The following is a 16,614-nucleotide window of genomic DNA, read 5'->3' on the forward strand; positions in this document are numbered from 1 at the left end:
TGTCGGCAGCTTGGGAATGAAGTCTCTCTTGCTGCAATGAGATTCACCAAAACCACTGCACTCAAGAGCTTTTTCGGCACAATGGCAGTATCCCCATCCCTGGGTTTCAACAATCAGGGTTCAAGTTCTACCTGCCCCAGAGATTGCCAAAACATTTCTGAACAATTTGGTTAAAATAACTATACTTATTGTAAAAATGCTTCACTGCTGTTCACTGTCTGTATTACTTGCTTATTTGTCAGATTCTATGTCGGCTGTTTGTTATCTTGACTCTATTCTGCCAAGAGTAATTTGTCTCATTCTCTTGACTCAGAGCAGTAAGACAACATTTGAAGACCTTTCAAACAATGAAGAAGATAACTTTATAGCAAGTAGAGAGCTGCTAATGGAGGTAAGGTGTTGCACTTGGCCCAGTGTGACTATATTCAGGGCATGATCAATAGTTTATCGTAAAATATCTGCAATGAACTCAGTTGGTGACTGAATGCGCACAGATTCTGTCAATCAATAATGCAACAGGAATATATGTATTGCAGTCCAGGTGGTCTGGCTTGGCTCAAGTCTTCCAAGATTGTTTTGCCATGATTCTTATAATTGCTGATGATATTGCAGTTAACATTTTAATCAACATCAAATGTGGTTATACTGCAGTGATGCAGCCTTCATAGATTATCTTTCTCAGTGTTCATTATCTTCGGAAATTTGAACTGAAGCAATGTCTAAAGTGCGATATGTGCCAATTTCTTTTTCTTTTGCTTTGTACACTTCAAGGGCCTTGTAATTAATAAAAGCCAAGGCAAAACATTAAGAGATTTAACTGGTTCTCCTAAGTGTTTTTACTCAATTACCATGTCTTCCTTTTATTGTTCTCCGCAGTAAGGACTATTTGCTGCGTAGGAATGGAGAGATATTCATATCTCTTTGTTTGTTCAGTATTTCAGACATCAACTATCTAGTTTCAACTAGCTTGGACGAAAACTGACAAGTTTCTAGCCATTCCTCCTCACTCCTTTTATCATGCTCTTTGTCCACTCATTTTGCTCCTGAATTTGATAAAAGAACAAAATAATTGGTCAGATATAAATATTTTGGTGCCACTTTACCAAACTAGTTGTCCAGCTCAGAAAATAGTCAAAGTTTTCTTATTCTCTAAATCATTCTTAGATGGAATTGAAGCATTTTAAAGCTGGTATTTGAAGAGGGAGAAATGCAGTAATCATGCTAGCATGTTGTCAGTTTGACAGACACTCCATGTTTCAAACTGCTCAATGTTCCAGTTGCAGTGAACTATCTTTTTACATTGCTTTCCAGATGTTTGCCCCAGAATTTCTACTGCCCTGCTGTCACACTTTGTTTATTGTGTGTTGTGATTGGTGCACTGTGCAGAATTTCAACATATTTTTATGATCTAGATTGAATCTAAAAGTAGGTTTGCTTTTATAATCAAAAATGTGTGCTCTGCGTGATGATTGTTTTTGTGGTGCAAAATTCTGTAAGTATATAGGGGAAAATGTGAGTTCATGATTGGACAGTTGTATAACTTCCATAAAGCTTTCTCCCAGATTATGCAGTGAATGACAGTGCATGGTTTGCTAATCTTGCAGCATCTTACACAAATGTGCTTTGGCAATGGTGCAGGGCACCGCAATAGTTCTTGCTTTGAGTACATTAATGTTCAAGACACAAAAGCTCCAAGTATGAACAGCAGGTTCACAGATGACACAAGATTTGGAGCGGTAGTAAGTAGCAAAATGCCTTCGTTTTGAGGCACACATTGTTCCAGCTGTGGCTCAACTAATGTTATTTACAGCTCCATCATTACTTCTTTGCTCTTATATTTAGGCAAGTATCCAATATTTTATCAACTTATCCACAGGTCCTCCTGCCTTCAAGAATATGTTTATGCACACACCAAGGTCCTTCTGATCCTCTGTCATCCAGACCCAAAACATCAACTTTCCTGCTCCTCTGATGCTGCCTGGCCTGCTGTGTTCATCCAGCTCCACACCTTATTATCTCATTGAACATATATTGTCCTGACTTATTAGACTCCCAAAATGCTTCACCTCACACTTTTCTGGATTGAATTCTATTTGCCTCTGTTCAAGCCTTCTAACCAGCCCATATGTGTAACCCGAGAGACTAAGGCTTTTTGCTGTTTACAACCGTCCAATTCTTGTGTCATCTGTGAACTGGCTGTTCATACTTGGAACTTTCGTGTCTTCAACATTAATGTACGCACAGTAAGAACTATTACTGTACCCTCAGGTATGCTGCTGGATGAAAGCATCAAGTTGCCGAAAAGCCCCTCAAAAATCGCATTTACTTCCTGCCACAAACCCAATATTGGTTCCAATTTGCCAATTCCGATAGATCTCCTAGGCTGTTAGGTTCTTAACCAACCCACCGTCTGAGACCATTAAATTATTTCTTTGGGTAAGAGAGGTGTCCTATGAAAAGACATTGAGAAGAATTATATTCTTGAGTTTAGAAAAAAAATGACGTTTAAACTTGTTGAGACAAAGTTTTGGAGATCTGGTGAGGTAAATTGTTTTTATCTTCAAGCGAAATTGCACACTACGTAGAACATTTCCAATCTCCAAATGATGAGGTTACACAAATATTGAGTTTGGTTTCCCGTTCACAGATCAGGGATCAAACGTTGAACTTGCCTGGCCTTTATAGATCTAACTTTGCATTCCACTGTATAACGGTTTAAAATTTTGAGTCCTAAATTTTGATTCTAAATAGATTTAGTTGTATGATCAAGGGAATAAATAAGACATGGAGTAGTAATTTTGAGAAATAGGACAATGAGTTCACAATGGATTAAACAAATTCACCTCTCTTTTTCCAGGATATTGTTCAGGGAATTGTGCCGTACCTGGGAACTTTCTTAACAGAATTTTCAGCGCTGGATTCGGCTTTCCCGAATTACCATTCAGTAAGTCTCTCTTACAAGATTTGGATTCCTTATTTGCTGATGAGCGCTATTATTATGGTTTCATTGCAAGCTGCTTGTAGATGAGAATCAAAGCAATAAAAAAATGAATGAGCTTGATTAATAATCCCAATCAGAATAATTTGATGCTTTGTGCTGTGAATCAAACAACTTGTAAACAAAGGAACATGCAAATCACTTTGCAGTTAATTGAATATGGGTTTAGTTTTTCAAAAGGTTGGATAAATTGCACATCATTTTTATTCTGTACAGGTAAATTGGTTACCTGGATGTCACTGCCGATTGAGCAGTTGAACAGCTGAGAATGTCTTCAGCTTGGTACTGATCTACTTGACTGGAGCAAAGGGCTCTATGTAGTGTCCAAGATATGACCTGGTGGTATGATAGATCATTTGTGATTGGCCTTTGACGATATACTAAAATGGAACCAAGTTTACAGAGCTTGTATTTCACTTCTGATCTTTTAAATTTCATAATCTTGTCGTACTGTTTGACCTTTGTACATTTGAATTAATTTTCTTTGTCCTTGTCTATCTCTTACAGAATGGCTTGATCAACTTTGACAAGAGACAAAAAGTTAGTACTGAAAATTGCACTGTACAAAATGTTTGGAATTGCATGAAAGGGGAAAAGCATGCTTTTCAATCTTGTGCTGCTTTATTTGCTTGATGGGGGTGTAGGGTGAGTCCCCAACAGCATCCTAAATGTATATGGTCACTAATAAATCCAATAAAGAATTAAGGAGATGCTTTGTTGCTCAGAGCAGCCAGAATGCAGAAGCTGCTGCTACTAGGACTCGTTGAGAGGATGAGCACAGATGTATTTGAGAGAAAGTTATATGTCAGAAAGGACACAACGGCATATTTAGAGTTTGAAGCAAGGTGGGAGAGGTGTATATATCAGCATGGAGCAGTTCAGTCAAATAGACTGCTTTTGCGCTGCTAATGTGCTGCAATTTACCTTTGAACAGTCACAGCCATGTACAGGATATGCTAGGCGTTATGTGAATGAAGATGTTGTTCAAATAATCTCAGTGTCATGGAAGCTATTTCATTATTGAAGACACTGGGTAAACAATCTCTCCATATTAGTATTTTCCTTTATATGAGAGGCATCATTTCATCATGGGATGTCAGAAATTGAGGGAGTGCACCTGTTTGGATTCTCACTGACTGGGCAGTATGTTTTACTCCATATTTCTGAATTTGGTAATACCAAATTCTCAAACATCCCTGTTGTCATGGCTACTGTTGAGGGTATCATCAAATCCCTATAGTGTGGAAACAGGCCATGCGGCCCAACAAGTTCATAGGGCCACTCTGAAGAGGGTCCCACCCAGACCCATTCCCCATGTCTAACTCACTGAAGCTAAATATCCCTGGGCACTACGGGCAATTTAGCATGGGCAATCCACCTAACATGCACATCTTTGGACCTTGGGAGGAAACCAGAGCACCCAGAGATAACCCACTCAGATTGTATTTTCATCTTGTACTGCAACATTCAGCAGGCAACCTGACAATATGAATTTGAGAGGAATTTGACCTTATGGCAAACAATGAATTCTTGCTTACAGAGCTGTAACTTGAGGTCCCTATGAATAGAATAGGTTCCGATCAGAAGCAGCTGATGCTGAATTTGCCAAACTGGGCCATGTGATGTAAAATCAGCTGGTTGGTAAAATAGGCATCCAACGCTGTGTGACTCCAATTCACCAGCTCAGAATGTAATCTGTCAAATGGCCCGCCATTTGTCGTGGCTGATGTGGATGTAGTGAAGTGTTTCTTTTCACTGACCTGTTGAAAACTGGCTGGCACTTTACAACTTGGCAAGTAACATGTTGTCAGAGTTTGACTTGGAAAGGTCTGCCCCTTTTTACATGTCAAATTGTGACAAGATTCAACCAAGAAGCCACTGTGGTTGAAAGAAAATAGTCCAGTAACTTCGAGCTGCTCATGGTCCATTCAATTTCATGGTGTTGCAACCTTGAAAAATTAACTCAACATTTTCACCGTCTGTCTTGGTATCAGTTACTATAGATCAGCCACTTATTTTGTACTTGGCAGACTTCCTTTTGCATGGATGAATGATCTTTCATAACATTTCTTGTCTTCACCCTAAATCAGCTTATGGTTCTTAAGTGAATCATTTTTTAAAAATAATCCATCTTTGAAGCACTGTCTTGGGAGTTAGTGTCCTGAAACCATCCTGGATAATTTGTACAGAAATATCTCCTTCAAAAAATCACGTTCGTGTCATTTATTTCCAAAGCAGAAATATTTTTGTGACATGATTGACTGTGCACTTTGAATAAAGTTATCGATGCTGTTCAAAATACCATGGACTCGGATTTAGCAGGAGCAATTATAGCAGTTTAAACTTGCTTTAACAGCTCATTATTTATTTGTGTTCTTTCAGGAATATGAAATAATTTTGGGTATCAAATCCCTGCAGTTTGCTTGCTCATCTTACACCCTTCGTCCAAACGAGAATTTTCTAGACTTGTTCTTTCTGCAACAATACTTAAGTGAGGATAGCGAGTACGTAACTGGTATTGTAGGAGTGTGCAGGTAAAACAGTTAAGTGTTGTGTGTGAAATCTTCTCTAGTTATAATTGCTGTTTAATGCTAGTGAGCTGCCAGTTTACTTACTGTCTTCCTTTTCCTTGGTTTCAAAGTTTTGACAATGAATTCTGACCTATGAGGATAAAGCCAGTTGCTCAATGAATCAATTCTGTTGTAGTGCATCAGAATGCATTTCAAAGGTATATAATAGTGCAGAGTATACTACCACTAAGCCAATGATTGCAGGAAAATGCAAAAAACTTGATGAGTGACCAATTTTAGCAACATGTCCAAGAGCTCCTATTGTGGGTGCACCTACAAATCCAGATGTAAATTGTACCAGTTTTGAGAAATGTTTCTTTACCTTCCAATTTCTTTTCAAATACATAATCCTATTACTAACATAAAATTAACAATAACCCTACACAATTGGCCAGCATTTTAAAGTATCTTTCAATGGCTGCCTAAAAACATCATTCCCTCATCTCGAAATAGCCACAGTATATTTTTAATAATGCAACCAAAAATAATCTCCAACTGAAAAACAAAACACTTTGCCATTCCTGGACCAGAGTTGATTAAGGAACCAGATTATAGATCACTGAAACTATTTTTTAGTTTTGACAGAGCAGGCTTTGTAATAATTACATTGTTTGAAAACAGTTTGCTTCTTCATAAATTGGTGGACCAAAGTTCTTGTATAAAATGTACGTGATGTAGCAATTTACATTCCTGCTTTGAAAATCAAAGCTCACTATTAAGCCCATCCTCAGGCTATGGATGACCATGTGCAGCAAGCACCTGGCATTATCGTCAATTCCATCAGTGGCACAGTCAGTATTGGGCCAACTTCAAACATGGTATTTATTTATAACAGTAATTACAAAATGTTACCGAAATTCACTTTGCATGGATCATAAGTTATATTTAAAGTTCTTTTGGACTTCTCGGATAGTTTGGTTGATTTTCGGACAGTTTGTCTGAAAATATCAGCAACAGAAAGTCTGGTCAAGAGATATACTCCTCATTTTACTACCTCCGAGATATGGCATGTGGTGTTTTAGTCACCTGAAGTGACTGATTCATGACTACCTTTCATTGTTTGACATTGTCTGTACATTCACATGACAGTGTGGATGAGGCCCAGAGAAACTCCTGTCTAAGTTTACAACCTAATGTATCACCTTCGGCACTGGAAGTTTGATTCTCATGTTTTCCAGTTAACTTTTCTCAAGCCCAGTCCTTGTTAATTTTTTCTGTACCTGCTGTAGAAGTTCGACCATTTTGTTCAATTCCACGTGTTCTACAAAAAGACTGAGGGGGTTATCATCTTGGTAAAAAATTACGCAAAGGAACCGCAGATGCTGGGAATCAAAAACACAAAAGAGAAATTGCTGAAAACATTCAGCAGGTCTGGCAGCATCTGTGGAAAGAAAGCAGAGTTATCCTTCGGGTCTGGTGACATTTCTTCAGAACTCTTATTGTCTTCATCTGCTGTTCATAAAGCAGAAAAGATCGATGTGCCTACAGTGAGAACTTTTGTCGCTCATTAGTCAAAGTAATGTTCAGTGTTCTCCTGCCTGAAAACACGTGCCTTTTGCAAACAAAATTATCATTCTGCAATTTCAAATCTATGTAAATGATTGATTTTGCCATAAATAATAAGAATATTGAACAAAAGCATCTGATACTTTTTAAATGAATCTTGTCTGAAAATGTTTATTTGCCACCCTGCAGCTCCTCTGAACTCGAGAAACCGCCAAAGCCCAAAAAGAGTGTGTTTAAACGCCTCAGCTGGTAAGTATCCCATGTTAAGCAACGCAAATATCTCATTATTTCCTTTATTATTGGGATGAATGGACAGAAGGGTAATTACATCTGTTCCTTGACAAATGGAGACATTTGATGTGTGGTCATTATTGCTTCATTGGAGTGAGATTTTTTAGTAACTGTTCGAGTAATTTGAGATGATGCAAGGAGTGATGCTGTTATTCTCACCTCGTGCATGTGTCTAGTGTAGACTGATTGATAGAGATTCTTTGCTATGACCATGATTGTAGAATGTGGACCTGTGATGAGCTTGGTATTGCCTAGTGATTCTCATTTATCCAGAGAAGTTTCTGCACCATGGCTAAATTTCACCGGAATAAATTTGTTTATGAGAGACAAGTAAGCAAAAAAGGTGTTACAGTGAATTAAATTTGCATATTTGTGGGCCTGTAGAATGAAAACTAGCAATGTTTAACGATTTTGAGTGAAAAATCAGATTTGTGTTCTACTTTGTGGGCCAGCAGGCAGCAGAAATATCTTCTGTTGAAAAATTATCAGCCATGCTTCTCACATCTGAAGCTCCACCTCAAAATTACTATCTCAATGGAGTCAAGTTAGGTAAAGGAGAAGCACACGAGATCTAGGCGTTCTTGTACATCAGTCAATGAAAGCAAGCATGCAGGTACAGCAGGTAGTGAAGAAAGCTAATAGCATGCCGGCCTTCATAACAAGAGGAATTGAGTACAGGAGCAAAGAGATCCTTCTGCAGCTGTACAGGGCCCTGGTGAGACCGCACCTGGAGTATTGTGTGCAGTTTTGGTCTCCCAATTTGAGGAAGGACATTCTTGCTATTGAGGGAGTGCAGCGTAGGTCACAAGGTCAATTCCCAGAATGGCGGGACTATTATATGTTGAAAGATTGGAGCGACTGGTCTTGGAGACTTGAGTTTAGAAGGATGAGAGGGGATCTGATTGAGACGTATAAGATTATTAAGGGATTGGACACTGTGGAGGCAGGAAGCATGTTTTCGCTGATGGGTGAGTCCAGGACCAGAGGACACAGTTTAAAAATGAGGGGAAGGCCATTTAGAACAGAGTTGAGGAAAAACTTCTTCACCCAGAGAGTGGTGGATATATGGAATGCTCTGCCCCAGAAGGCAGTGGAGGCCAACTCTCTGGATGCTTTCAAGAAAGAGATAAACAGAGCTGTTAAAGATAGTGGAATCAAGGGTTATGGGGATAAGGCAGGAACAGGATACTGATTGTGGATGATCAGCCATGATCATAATGAATGGTGGTGCTGGCTCGAAGGGCCGAATGGCCTACTCCAGCACCTATTGTCTATTGTCTATAAAACTCAAATCTCTTTCCATGCAGGTAACGTGAAAGTATGTGTTTGTGTTGTTGTGCATACATGTGTAAAGACTTCAAAGTTATTGTTTTTGATAATTTTCCTGAGTTGGGGATATTATCTTATATTTCTGTTCAATAGGTAAGGACAGACCAGAACTCAGCAAAGTCAGATTTTCCACCACCTACCCGTGTGGAGTTTCAGAGAAGCAAAACCATGCCTTGTTGCTGTGTTGTGCCTTGCAGTGATCTGGACTGTGACATGTGACTATTGTTATATAGAAACCAAGAAAGAGAAGGGAAACACTTATTCACTTCCTAGGATATCTTCTCTTTACATGAGTGTGGATGTTACATGGATGTGATTTAGGCTTCCGTGGCTTAATTGTGATTCTCGAAGTGCAGGCAATCAACATTGCAGCATTATTGTGCAATCTCACATTTCAGCAGCCATCTGCTCTTGCTCCCTGTACTATTTCATGCCTAATATACCAACAATCGGGATTTTCAGTGTGGGAATTTTTTTATCATGCCATCTGCTGTACTTCTTTTGGGAGTTTTGGAAAATTTTCGATGTTAATCATGCAATATAAATGCAAATTCCTGAATAGAAATCCTTACGTTTGCAGTACCAATATACTGAAGGCCAAATTCAGAGTACACTGTCCTACCTTACAAAGTGTTGTATACAGTTTTCTATCAATTATCAATGGTGTTACTTTGTTTTACGTTTTATTTTTAATAAACTGCAGCTTTTGGGATGAAATTACATACACATTAGCATGTGGCCAGGTTGGGGGAAATTTTCCACCCTGTGGGTATTCAAATCCACATTTTGCCTTTCATGAGATTGAGGTTGATAGCAAGTTGAACAAACACTGCAAAAAGTCCAGATTCTTGTGCCATTGGAATATGCAAACATTGTAACCTATTCATATACTCCCTAACTATTAGACAATGTAACGGTGTTCAATACTAGTAATGCTAGCTCTTGGTATGAGTGTGCCACTATTAATTTCTCACAGGTCAAATGTGGCGAACATCAAACTCCTGGTACTCTCATCATCAATATACCTTCATTCTAGTTTATTTTTAACAGTTTGTCTCGAATGCAATGACATTTTCATGTTTGTTGTGTCCCCTTTCCCTTGTGCAGCCTGTTTTCAAAGAGAGGTGTTAAAATACACAACACTCAAACTAAAAGCTCTGAGCAGCGAGCATCCCTTCAGAATGAGGATTCAGACGACAGCATTACCGCAGCCAACATTTTATCCGATTCCAGCCACTTGGAAATGGAAGAGCCGAGCACTTTGCAAAAAGCGCCGGAAAAGGTGAGACAGTGAGGCACTCATCACGTAAAATATGTTGTTCTTGGAGACTCTGGTTTGTCTCATAATGTCCAGACACTTTTTTTCTTCTTTCTTTCCTTCCTTTCTTCTGCCTTCCTGCCGTCTATTATCCTGACTACACTTTGGCAGTCAAGAGGATACAAGGGTACTCAGTGATACCGTCCCAGCCACTGGAGCTGGATGGCTGCCTAGCCAATCTCCTTCGCCTTTCTTTGAAGAGCTATTAGCCGAATAGCCATTTTGATGTTTCAGCCAGACTGAAATCCTTAATGTGAATGCCGTTCCACCAAGCATCTTCATAACTGGCTGCTGCCAGCAATTTTCCATCCCAGGTCCCACTTGCCAAAGTTGGGTTACTTGCTTTCAGAACGAAGGCAAGACAGCTGTGCAATTGCCAGCAAAATTCAACCTTTGTGCTGGTTACTGAAGCATTTGATTCCAGAAAAGGTATTATTCGCTCACGAAGTGAGAGCTGATTTTATTTGTTTTTTTTTTGAGTTGTGCTGTTGGCTTTGTTTTGCTTAGATATTTTATATGATTTTATACTAATAGCCAAAATATTTCATCTTTAATTATTCACAGCATGTTTAATTTCTACACAGTAAATTTTAGTGCATGGGGTACATCTGTCGCAGCTTGAAGCGCACTGCCCACAAAAATAGTATTTAGAGTATGTTGGATAAGTCTTGATCCAGCAATTGCAACAAAGTAATGCAGCTCTCTGCATGGAGTCCTCGTGACTGCACGTTTTGTTTTTCTTCAATATTTGGGCTTTGAGCTGTTGATTAGTGCGTTCTCTGCTGAAGACCATTGTATCTTGGGAGATTATCAAAGTTGTGTTGTGGTTATTGTTTACAGAATATGTCTAGGACTTGTCCCGGGGATATTTTCATAATGTATTCCCCTAAGAATTGGGCTAAGTATTATTAGGTCACATTTGGGTGTTTTGGAGTGGAATTTTTTTGTTTCAAAATACCCTCTTCCTTTTTATGGATTCTCCTGTTTAGTGTTGTGACTCCATGTATGTTAATCATAAACTGAGAGCTGTAGTGACTTGGATGATTTCACTTCTGGTTTCTTTAGTTCTCTGCTGTATGTGGTTTGCTGATGCTGTCTGTCTTTCTTTCTGCCAGTGGTGCTGTGCCGCACACATTCTGACCTGCACAATGCACTGGTTGGCCCATTCGCAGTCACCTGCAATTCATAAATGTGTTTTAACTTCAAACAGTATAGTTGTATTCAAGATTTCTGTGCGTAGCAGGGTGAAGTGGGCAAATAAATATTTATGTAAGCATGTTCACATACTGAGTGCAAACTGAAACCCCGAAGGGTTTATCTGACAAACTTAGAATTGAAGCACCAGTTTACATGGTCAAGTGAAATGACCACAATGTTATTGTGCCGAAGGAAACTAATTAGTAATTTATGGGCATGCTAAGTACTGAATTGTTGATGTTGACTGAACAGCTAGTAAACACAAGCGGGAGCATAATTCCTCAGAAGTGATCTTTACGGGTAGAGGAAAGAACTGCAAGTAAAAAATTTCACAAGACAGCAACGACCCAGAATTCATGTACAACATCATGTTCTTGCAATTAAGCTGTCCTGCGCAGAATGCCTTCACCTTTGTGGGCAGCAGGAGAGCATATTTTGTGTAATAATAAATATAACTGGAAAGGGGGAGGTATCTAATATGCAACAATTGACAAATGTTTTCTTAAACAAAATAATTATTCCACAGTCATTAAGATCCGTGGATACTGCCTCCTCTGGAGGTTTATCCAACAGTGGTGCATCAGCAAAATCAAATTATGACAAAGCCAAGTCTGGTAGGCGTGCGGGTTTGGGCAGCTGCTGGTGTGCAACACGTCGGAGGGACAACCGCCAGAATGAGAAAAGCTGCCTCATCCGAATCAGATTAGAGGAGGACAGAGCACAAGAATTCAAAACTATTTTGGTAAGTCCCTGGACTGTTTGCTGTCGTCATGCTCGGTCCAAATAATTGCCATTGCTCTCTGCCAGTATCGCAAGAAGAATTTTTATCCCAATTATTTGTTGCCATGCAGTCATATTCAGCGTGTATTTTCCACATTGCTGAAGCCTTTTTTGCTCTATGAGAGTGCTTTGACCATCATTTTGATCCTGTTTTGTAATGCAGTAGCAATGTTTAGGTTTTAGGCCTGAACACATTTTCCTTGCATTTCTCCTTTAAGTGTACATGGCAAGGTGCAGCACTCTGTTGCCCCATTTTGGGGACTGGCTGATAACTATTGAAGAGGAAATATCACAAATTAACATGCACCATTAACTGTACAATAAATCAGCAAGGAGTTACCAGATCTTCAGTTAGCTGACCACAGGCACTTTGGTCCATCTGTAAGCCAATCGAGTAATACTAACAGAGATATTGAATATTTCTTTCCTGGCTTTGGCTCATGTGAAATTTAAAAGGCTGGTGCATGGAAGAAAGCACATCAAAAATGGGTTGGAGAAGAACATAGAACATTACAGCACAGTACAGGCCCTTCGGCCTTCGATGTTGTGCCGACCTGTCATACCAATCTGAAGCCAATCTAACCTACACTATTCCATGTACATCCATATGCTTGTCCAATGACGACTTAAATGTACCTAAAGTTGGTGAATCTACTACCGTTGCAGGCAAAGCGTTCCAATAGCAAGAGTGCAATCCAAAACAGAATAATTGCCTGCTGGCTAGTTCAGGGAAGCCGAAGGAATATTGGCCAAATTAGAAGGCACATAGATTGTTATGTTTGGTCATGCATTTTCCTTGACAGGATCAGTCGTACTCTGATTGTGCCTCCACAGAGGTCAGTGTGATGTGTGGAAATTGCTTCTAGTGTTTAAATATTGTTAACAAACAGCGCCTCTTTACTCTGGTGAAGAGAATATTTGTTAGCTTGTCAGTGAGTTGGAGATGGGGCAGAACCAGCCTAAGATCTGAGGCAGAATTTGGATAAGCAAATGGCAAACATCTTGTTTAAATTGAACATCTATGAAACACAGAAAACAAAATTCTCAACCAAAATGATGAAAATGTCTCCTGATGAATGTGCAACAAATTGTTGCCAACTAATACAGTCATGAGAGGCCAACTAGAGAATCGTGGAATGTTATCACAAAGCAAAAAAAAAGCTTGACTTATTGTGTCTGTGTTAAATCTCAGTAAGAAGTAGCTAAATTCGCCACCCACCTCCACCACCATTGCCCTTTTTAGCCCTGCCCTGCAAATTTTGCTCCATGTAATTATTCAGTCGTCTTATGAAAGTAATTTAATCTGCTTTAACCACCTATTCAGATATTGCGGTTTGGAAAAAGCAGGATTCTTTTTTGTTTTTGCTTTTTCTCCCCACCAATTACCTTAGATTTTGACCTTGGTACATAGTGTCAGAAGGACCAGTGAACAGTTTCCCTCATTTACTTTAGTTAGCCTGAGCAAATGACTGTTCTTCATGATTCTATGTTCTAATCCTCACCCAATTTTGAGTCTATACTGCCACTGCCCATTTCATTCCACAGGCTTCAATTTTGCTTGCACACTTGTGTGGCACTTCTTCGAACATAATTTAGAAAATCCAATTTATCACCAATGAATCACTAAAATTAGTGATTAATCATTTAAAGTCTGAGCATACAGAGTGGAAAAGGTATTGGTTATTCAAAAAAGATCACTTTTGGGGATGTTAGTTAATGTAAAATAACAAGGTGTCGAGCTGGATGAACAGTGCAGGCCAAGCAGCATCAGAGGAGCAGGAAGGCTGACGTTTCAGGCCTAGACCCTTCTTTAGAAAGATAATGTAGTTCATCTAATCTCTAGTTGTGTAATATTTGACTCTACCACTTATAGAATTGTCGAGACGTACCGAACAAAATATCCCCCCAAACCTTTCCTATTTATGTACTTATTCAAATGTCTTTTAAACATTGTAATTGTGTCTGCATCTGCCACTTCCTCAGGAATTTAATTCCACTACATTTTTTGGATTTTTCAGATTTGCTATCCATTAATATATTTAATATGATCTTTGCTTTAGACTGGGTGGCAAAAGTAATTTTTTTAGCCATGAACTATAGCAAAATTAAAGTAGAATTAAGTGTGAGTTTACTCAACCAGAAAACATTGCAGTTCTCCAGAAGAAACAGAAAATTTGCTGGTGCATTTCATCTTCCAGGTCATTGCTCAAATTTGAGCTGAGAAAAGCAATCTCCAAATATAACACAGAATTAAACAAAAGCAGACAATTGCCCAAAAAACTGGTCTTCTCAATATCCTGCCTATCAAATATTATTCCTGTACAGTCACATTATGATTGAATATTAAATATTTGCACTGTCTTCAAATCACAAATTGCTAAATGTTTCAAACTGTTGAAGCAATTTTATGAATAATTTATATGAATAAGCATAACATTAGGAAATGTCAGACTTCACAAACAACATTGAGCCATTTGCTGTCATGACAATAAATGTTAAAAGCAGGCAAATTGTATGGGGGTAACAAAGTGGGAAGCTGGATGAACACAGCAGGCCAAGCAGCAGAGCATCTCAGGAGCACACAGTCTGGCCTTTTAGGCCTAGATCCTTTTCTGATGAAGGGTCTAGGCCTGAAACATCAGCTTTTGTGCTCCAAAGATGCTTCTTGACCTGCTGTGTTCATGCAGCTCCACACTTTGTTATCTTGGATTCTCCAGCATCTGCAGTTCCCATTATCTCTGATACAATTTTAACCTCATTGTGAAGCCGCTTCCAGGGATGCCTAACCTGAAGAAGTTACCCTCCTCTCTCCGGAAAAACCTCAGTGGATCTCTCTCCCACTGCAACTCTCTTGTAATCTCTTCAGCCTTGAAACAAAGCTTTTCTGTTGAAGGGTCTGTGTCCGAAACATCAGCTTTTGTGCTCCTGAGATGCTGCTTGGCCTGCTGTGTTCATCCAGCTCCACATTTTGTTATCTCGGACTCTCCAGCATCTGCAGTTCCCATTATGTCAAATGGTATGGGGGTTTTGGGTGGGAGGGGATGGAAGTGGATTATTTAAATTATGAATTTCGTCATTAGTTACTTGTTTCAAACTGTGTGTATAAGTAAACTTGATCACTGGGCTCTGTTTCCATTCAAATTCCAACATTTACTGTTCACAGTAACTGTGTTATGGAGCATCGAATGCAGATTTTACAATAACTGTCCTACCAGATATTATTTCATTAATGTAACTTTTACAGCTTTCAGTGTAATGTCCCAATTAGTTTTCTGGGTGAAAGCAGCTATATTTATAAACCCTTTGGAAATTGAGGCATTATATATTTCATTTGGTGTGTGTGTCTAATGCATTAATGAAAAGTGAATGTTGTTTTAATTAGGTGACTAATCAAGATCGTGTATCTGAAGTTCTCAACAAAGCCATCACCGCGCTCAAATTTGAACCCGAGGGTCCTCAGCAATTTGCTCTCGCACAGATCATTGAATCAAATAAAGGTGAGCAGTGGAAATTGCTTCAATTTAAGTTAAATCTATTTCTGAACAGCATAACCACTGCAAGGGAATTGATATTTTCTTTTGATTTCACCAAAAAGCTGCAGATATCTAAATTTGTATCATTGAACATATCCAAGCATGTTCAGCAGGATTCAAGTCTGAGGAATGTAAAGCCAATAAACAACTAATATCTGCACCTAATAAAAGCAAATTATTTCATCAGATTGCCCTAAAGCCAAATCAGAACAAAGAACCACAAATGCTGGAAATCAGAAACTGCTGGAAAAGCACAGCAGCAGTAGCAGCACTTGTAGAGAGAAGTCAGGGTTAGTGTTTGGAGTCCAGTAGCCGTTTTGTAAAACTACCTAAAGCCATATTGAGTGAAGGATGTACATCAGGATTTGGGTGTGGCATTAAATCCTGAATTATTCGCATTGTTAGCACATTGTTCTGCTTTGTTCATTCTTATTTTAACTGGTTATTCCAAAATAAATGTTTCCTGTTGCTGAAATTAATCTGTTCTTCCCCTCTTTTTGGCCCGTGGCTGAGAGACCAGAAACATGGATGGGGTCACTGCTGTCAAGTTGCTGATCTGTCGCAACCCTCCCCCAACCATTTCCTGGTGAAAAGTAGAAACGAGGTCTCATGGGTTTAATTCTGCTGTGGTTTAAAACTTGCCATCCAGGCTGTGTTAAGCAGAATGCATTATGAAAATGAAGTGTCCCAATGCCTTTGCAGCATGCTATCCCTGTCAGATTTCACAGAAAAGAAAAATCAGTTCCCTGGATGTAAGTCTCACTGACAAAGCTGGAATTTATTCTGCATCCATCATAGCCCTCAGAAAATGGCCATTCACTGGATCACTAACTCGTGTTTGATTTAGGTGCCCTCAGTGGTGTTAGTTTCAAGATTCCAACACAATGCTGAAGGAGCGGATAGCTTTTCTCAGTGTTTTCACGTTGAACACACTGCACCTTTTTGTGTTTGATGCTGGTATCAGCAGAAGTGACCTTGTAGCTGCTGGGTCATTCGTGAATCAGTTGGGGTTTTGCATTGTTCTGTAGTAAGGAAAATCTGACATCTTTACCTGGGCTACTGTATGCTGACTCTTCACAGCCTCATATCTGG

The 16,614-nt window shown here is 39.2% G+C and overlaps 1 protein-coding gene across 2 annotated transcripts in view; it reads left to right on the forward strand.

The window, feature by feature from the left end:
* Window positions 1–9,843, forward strand: part of LOC132210167 (ral guanine nucleotide dissociation stimulator-like 1) — a 38,775-nt gene extending 28,932 nt beyond the window's left edge. For both annotated transcript variants that reach the window (XM_059649586.1, XM_059649587.1), the window contains 5 exons: window positions 314–391; window positions 2,858–2,944; window positions 3,506–3,538; window positions 7,264–7,323; window positions 9,802–9,843. In XM_059649586.1, the coding sequence (XP_059505569.1) occupies window positions 314–368 (55 nt within the window). In that variant the 3' untranslated portion in view covers window positions 369–391; window positions 2,858–2,944; window positions 3,506–3,538; window positions 7,264–7,323; window positions 9,802–9,843. The remainder of the gene's footprint in view (window positions 1–313; window positions 392–2,857; window positions 2,945–3,505; window positions 3,539–7,263; window positions 7,324–9,801) is intronic.
* The last annotated feature ends 6,771 nt before the right edge of the window (window positions 9,844–16,614 follow it).

The sequence above is a fragment of the Stegostoma tigrinum genome, chromosome 11 (genome assembly GCF_030684315.1).
Source record: "Stegostoma tigrinum isolate sSteTig4 chromosome 11, sSteTig4.hap1, whole genome shotgun sequence".
Taxonomy (NCBI): Eukaryota; Metazoa; Chordata; class Chondrichthyes; order Orectolobiformes; family Stegostomatidae; genus Stegostoma; species Stegostoma tigrinum.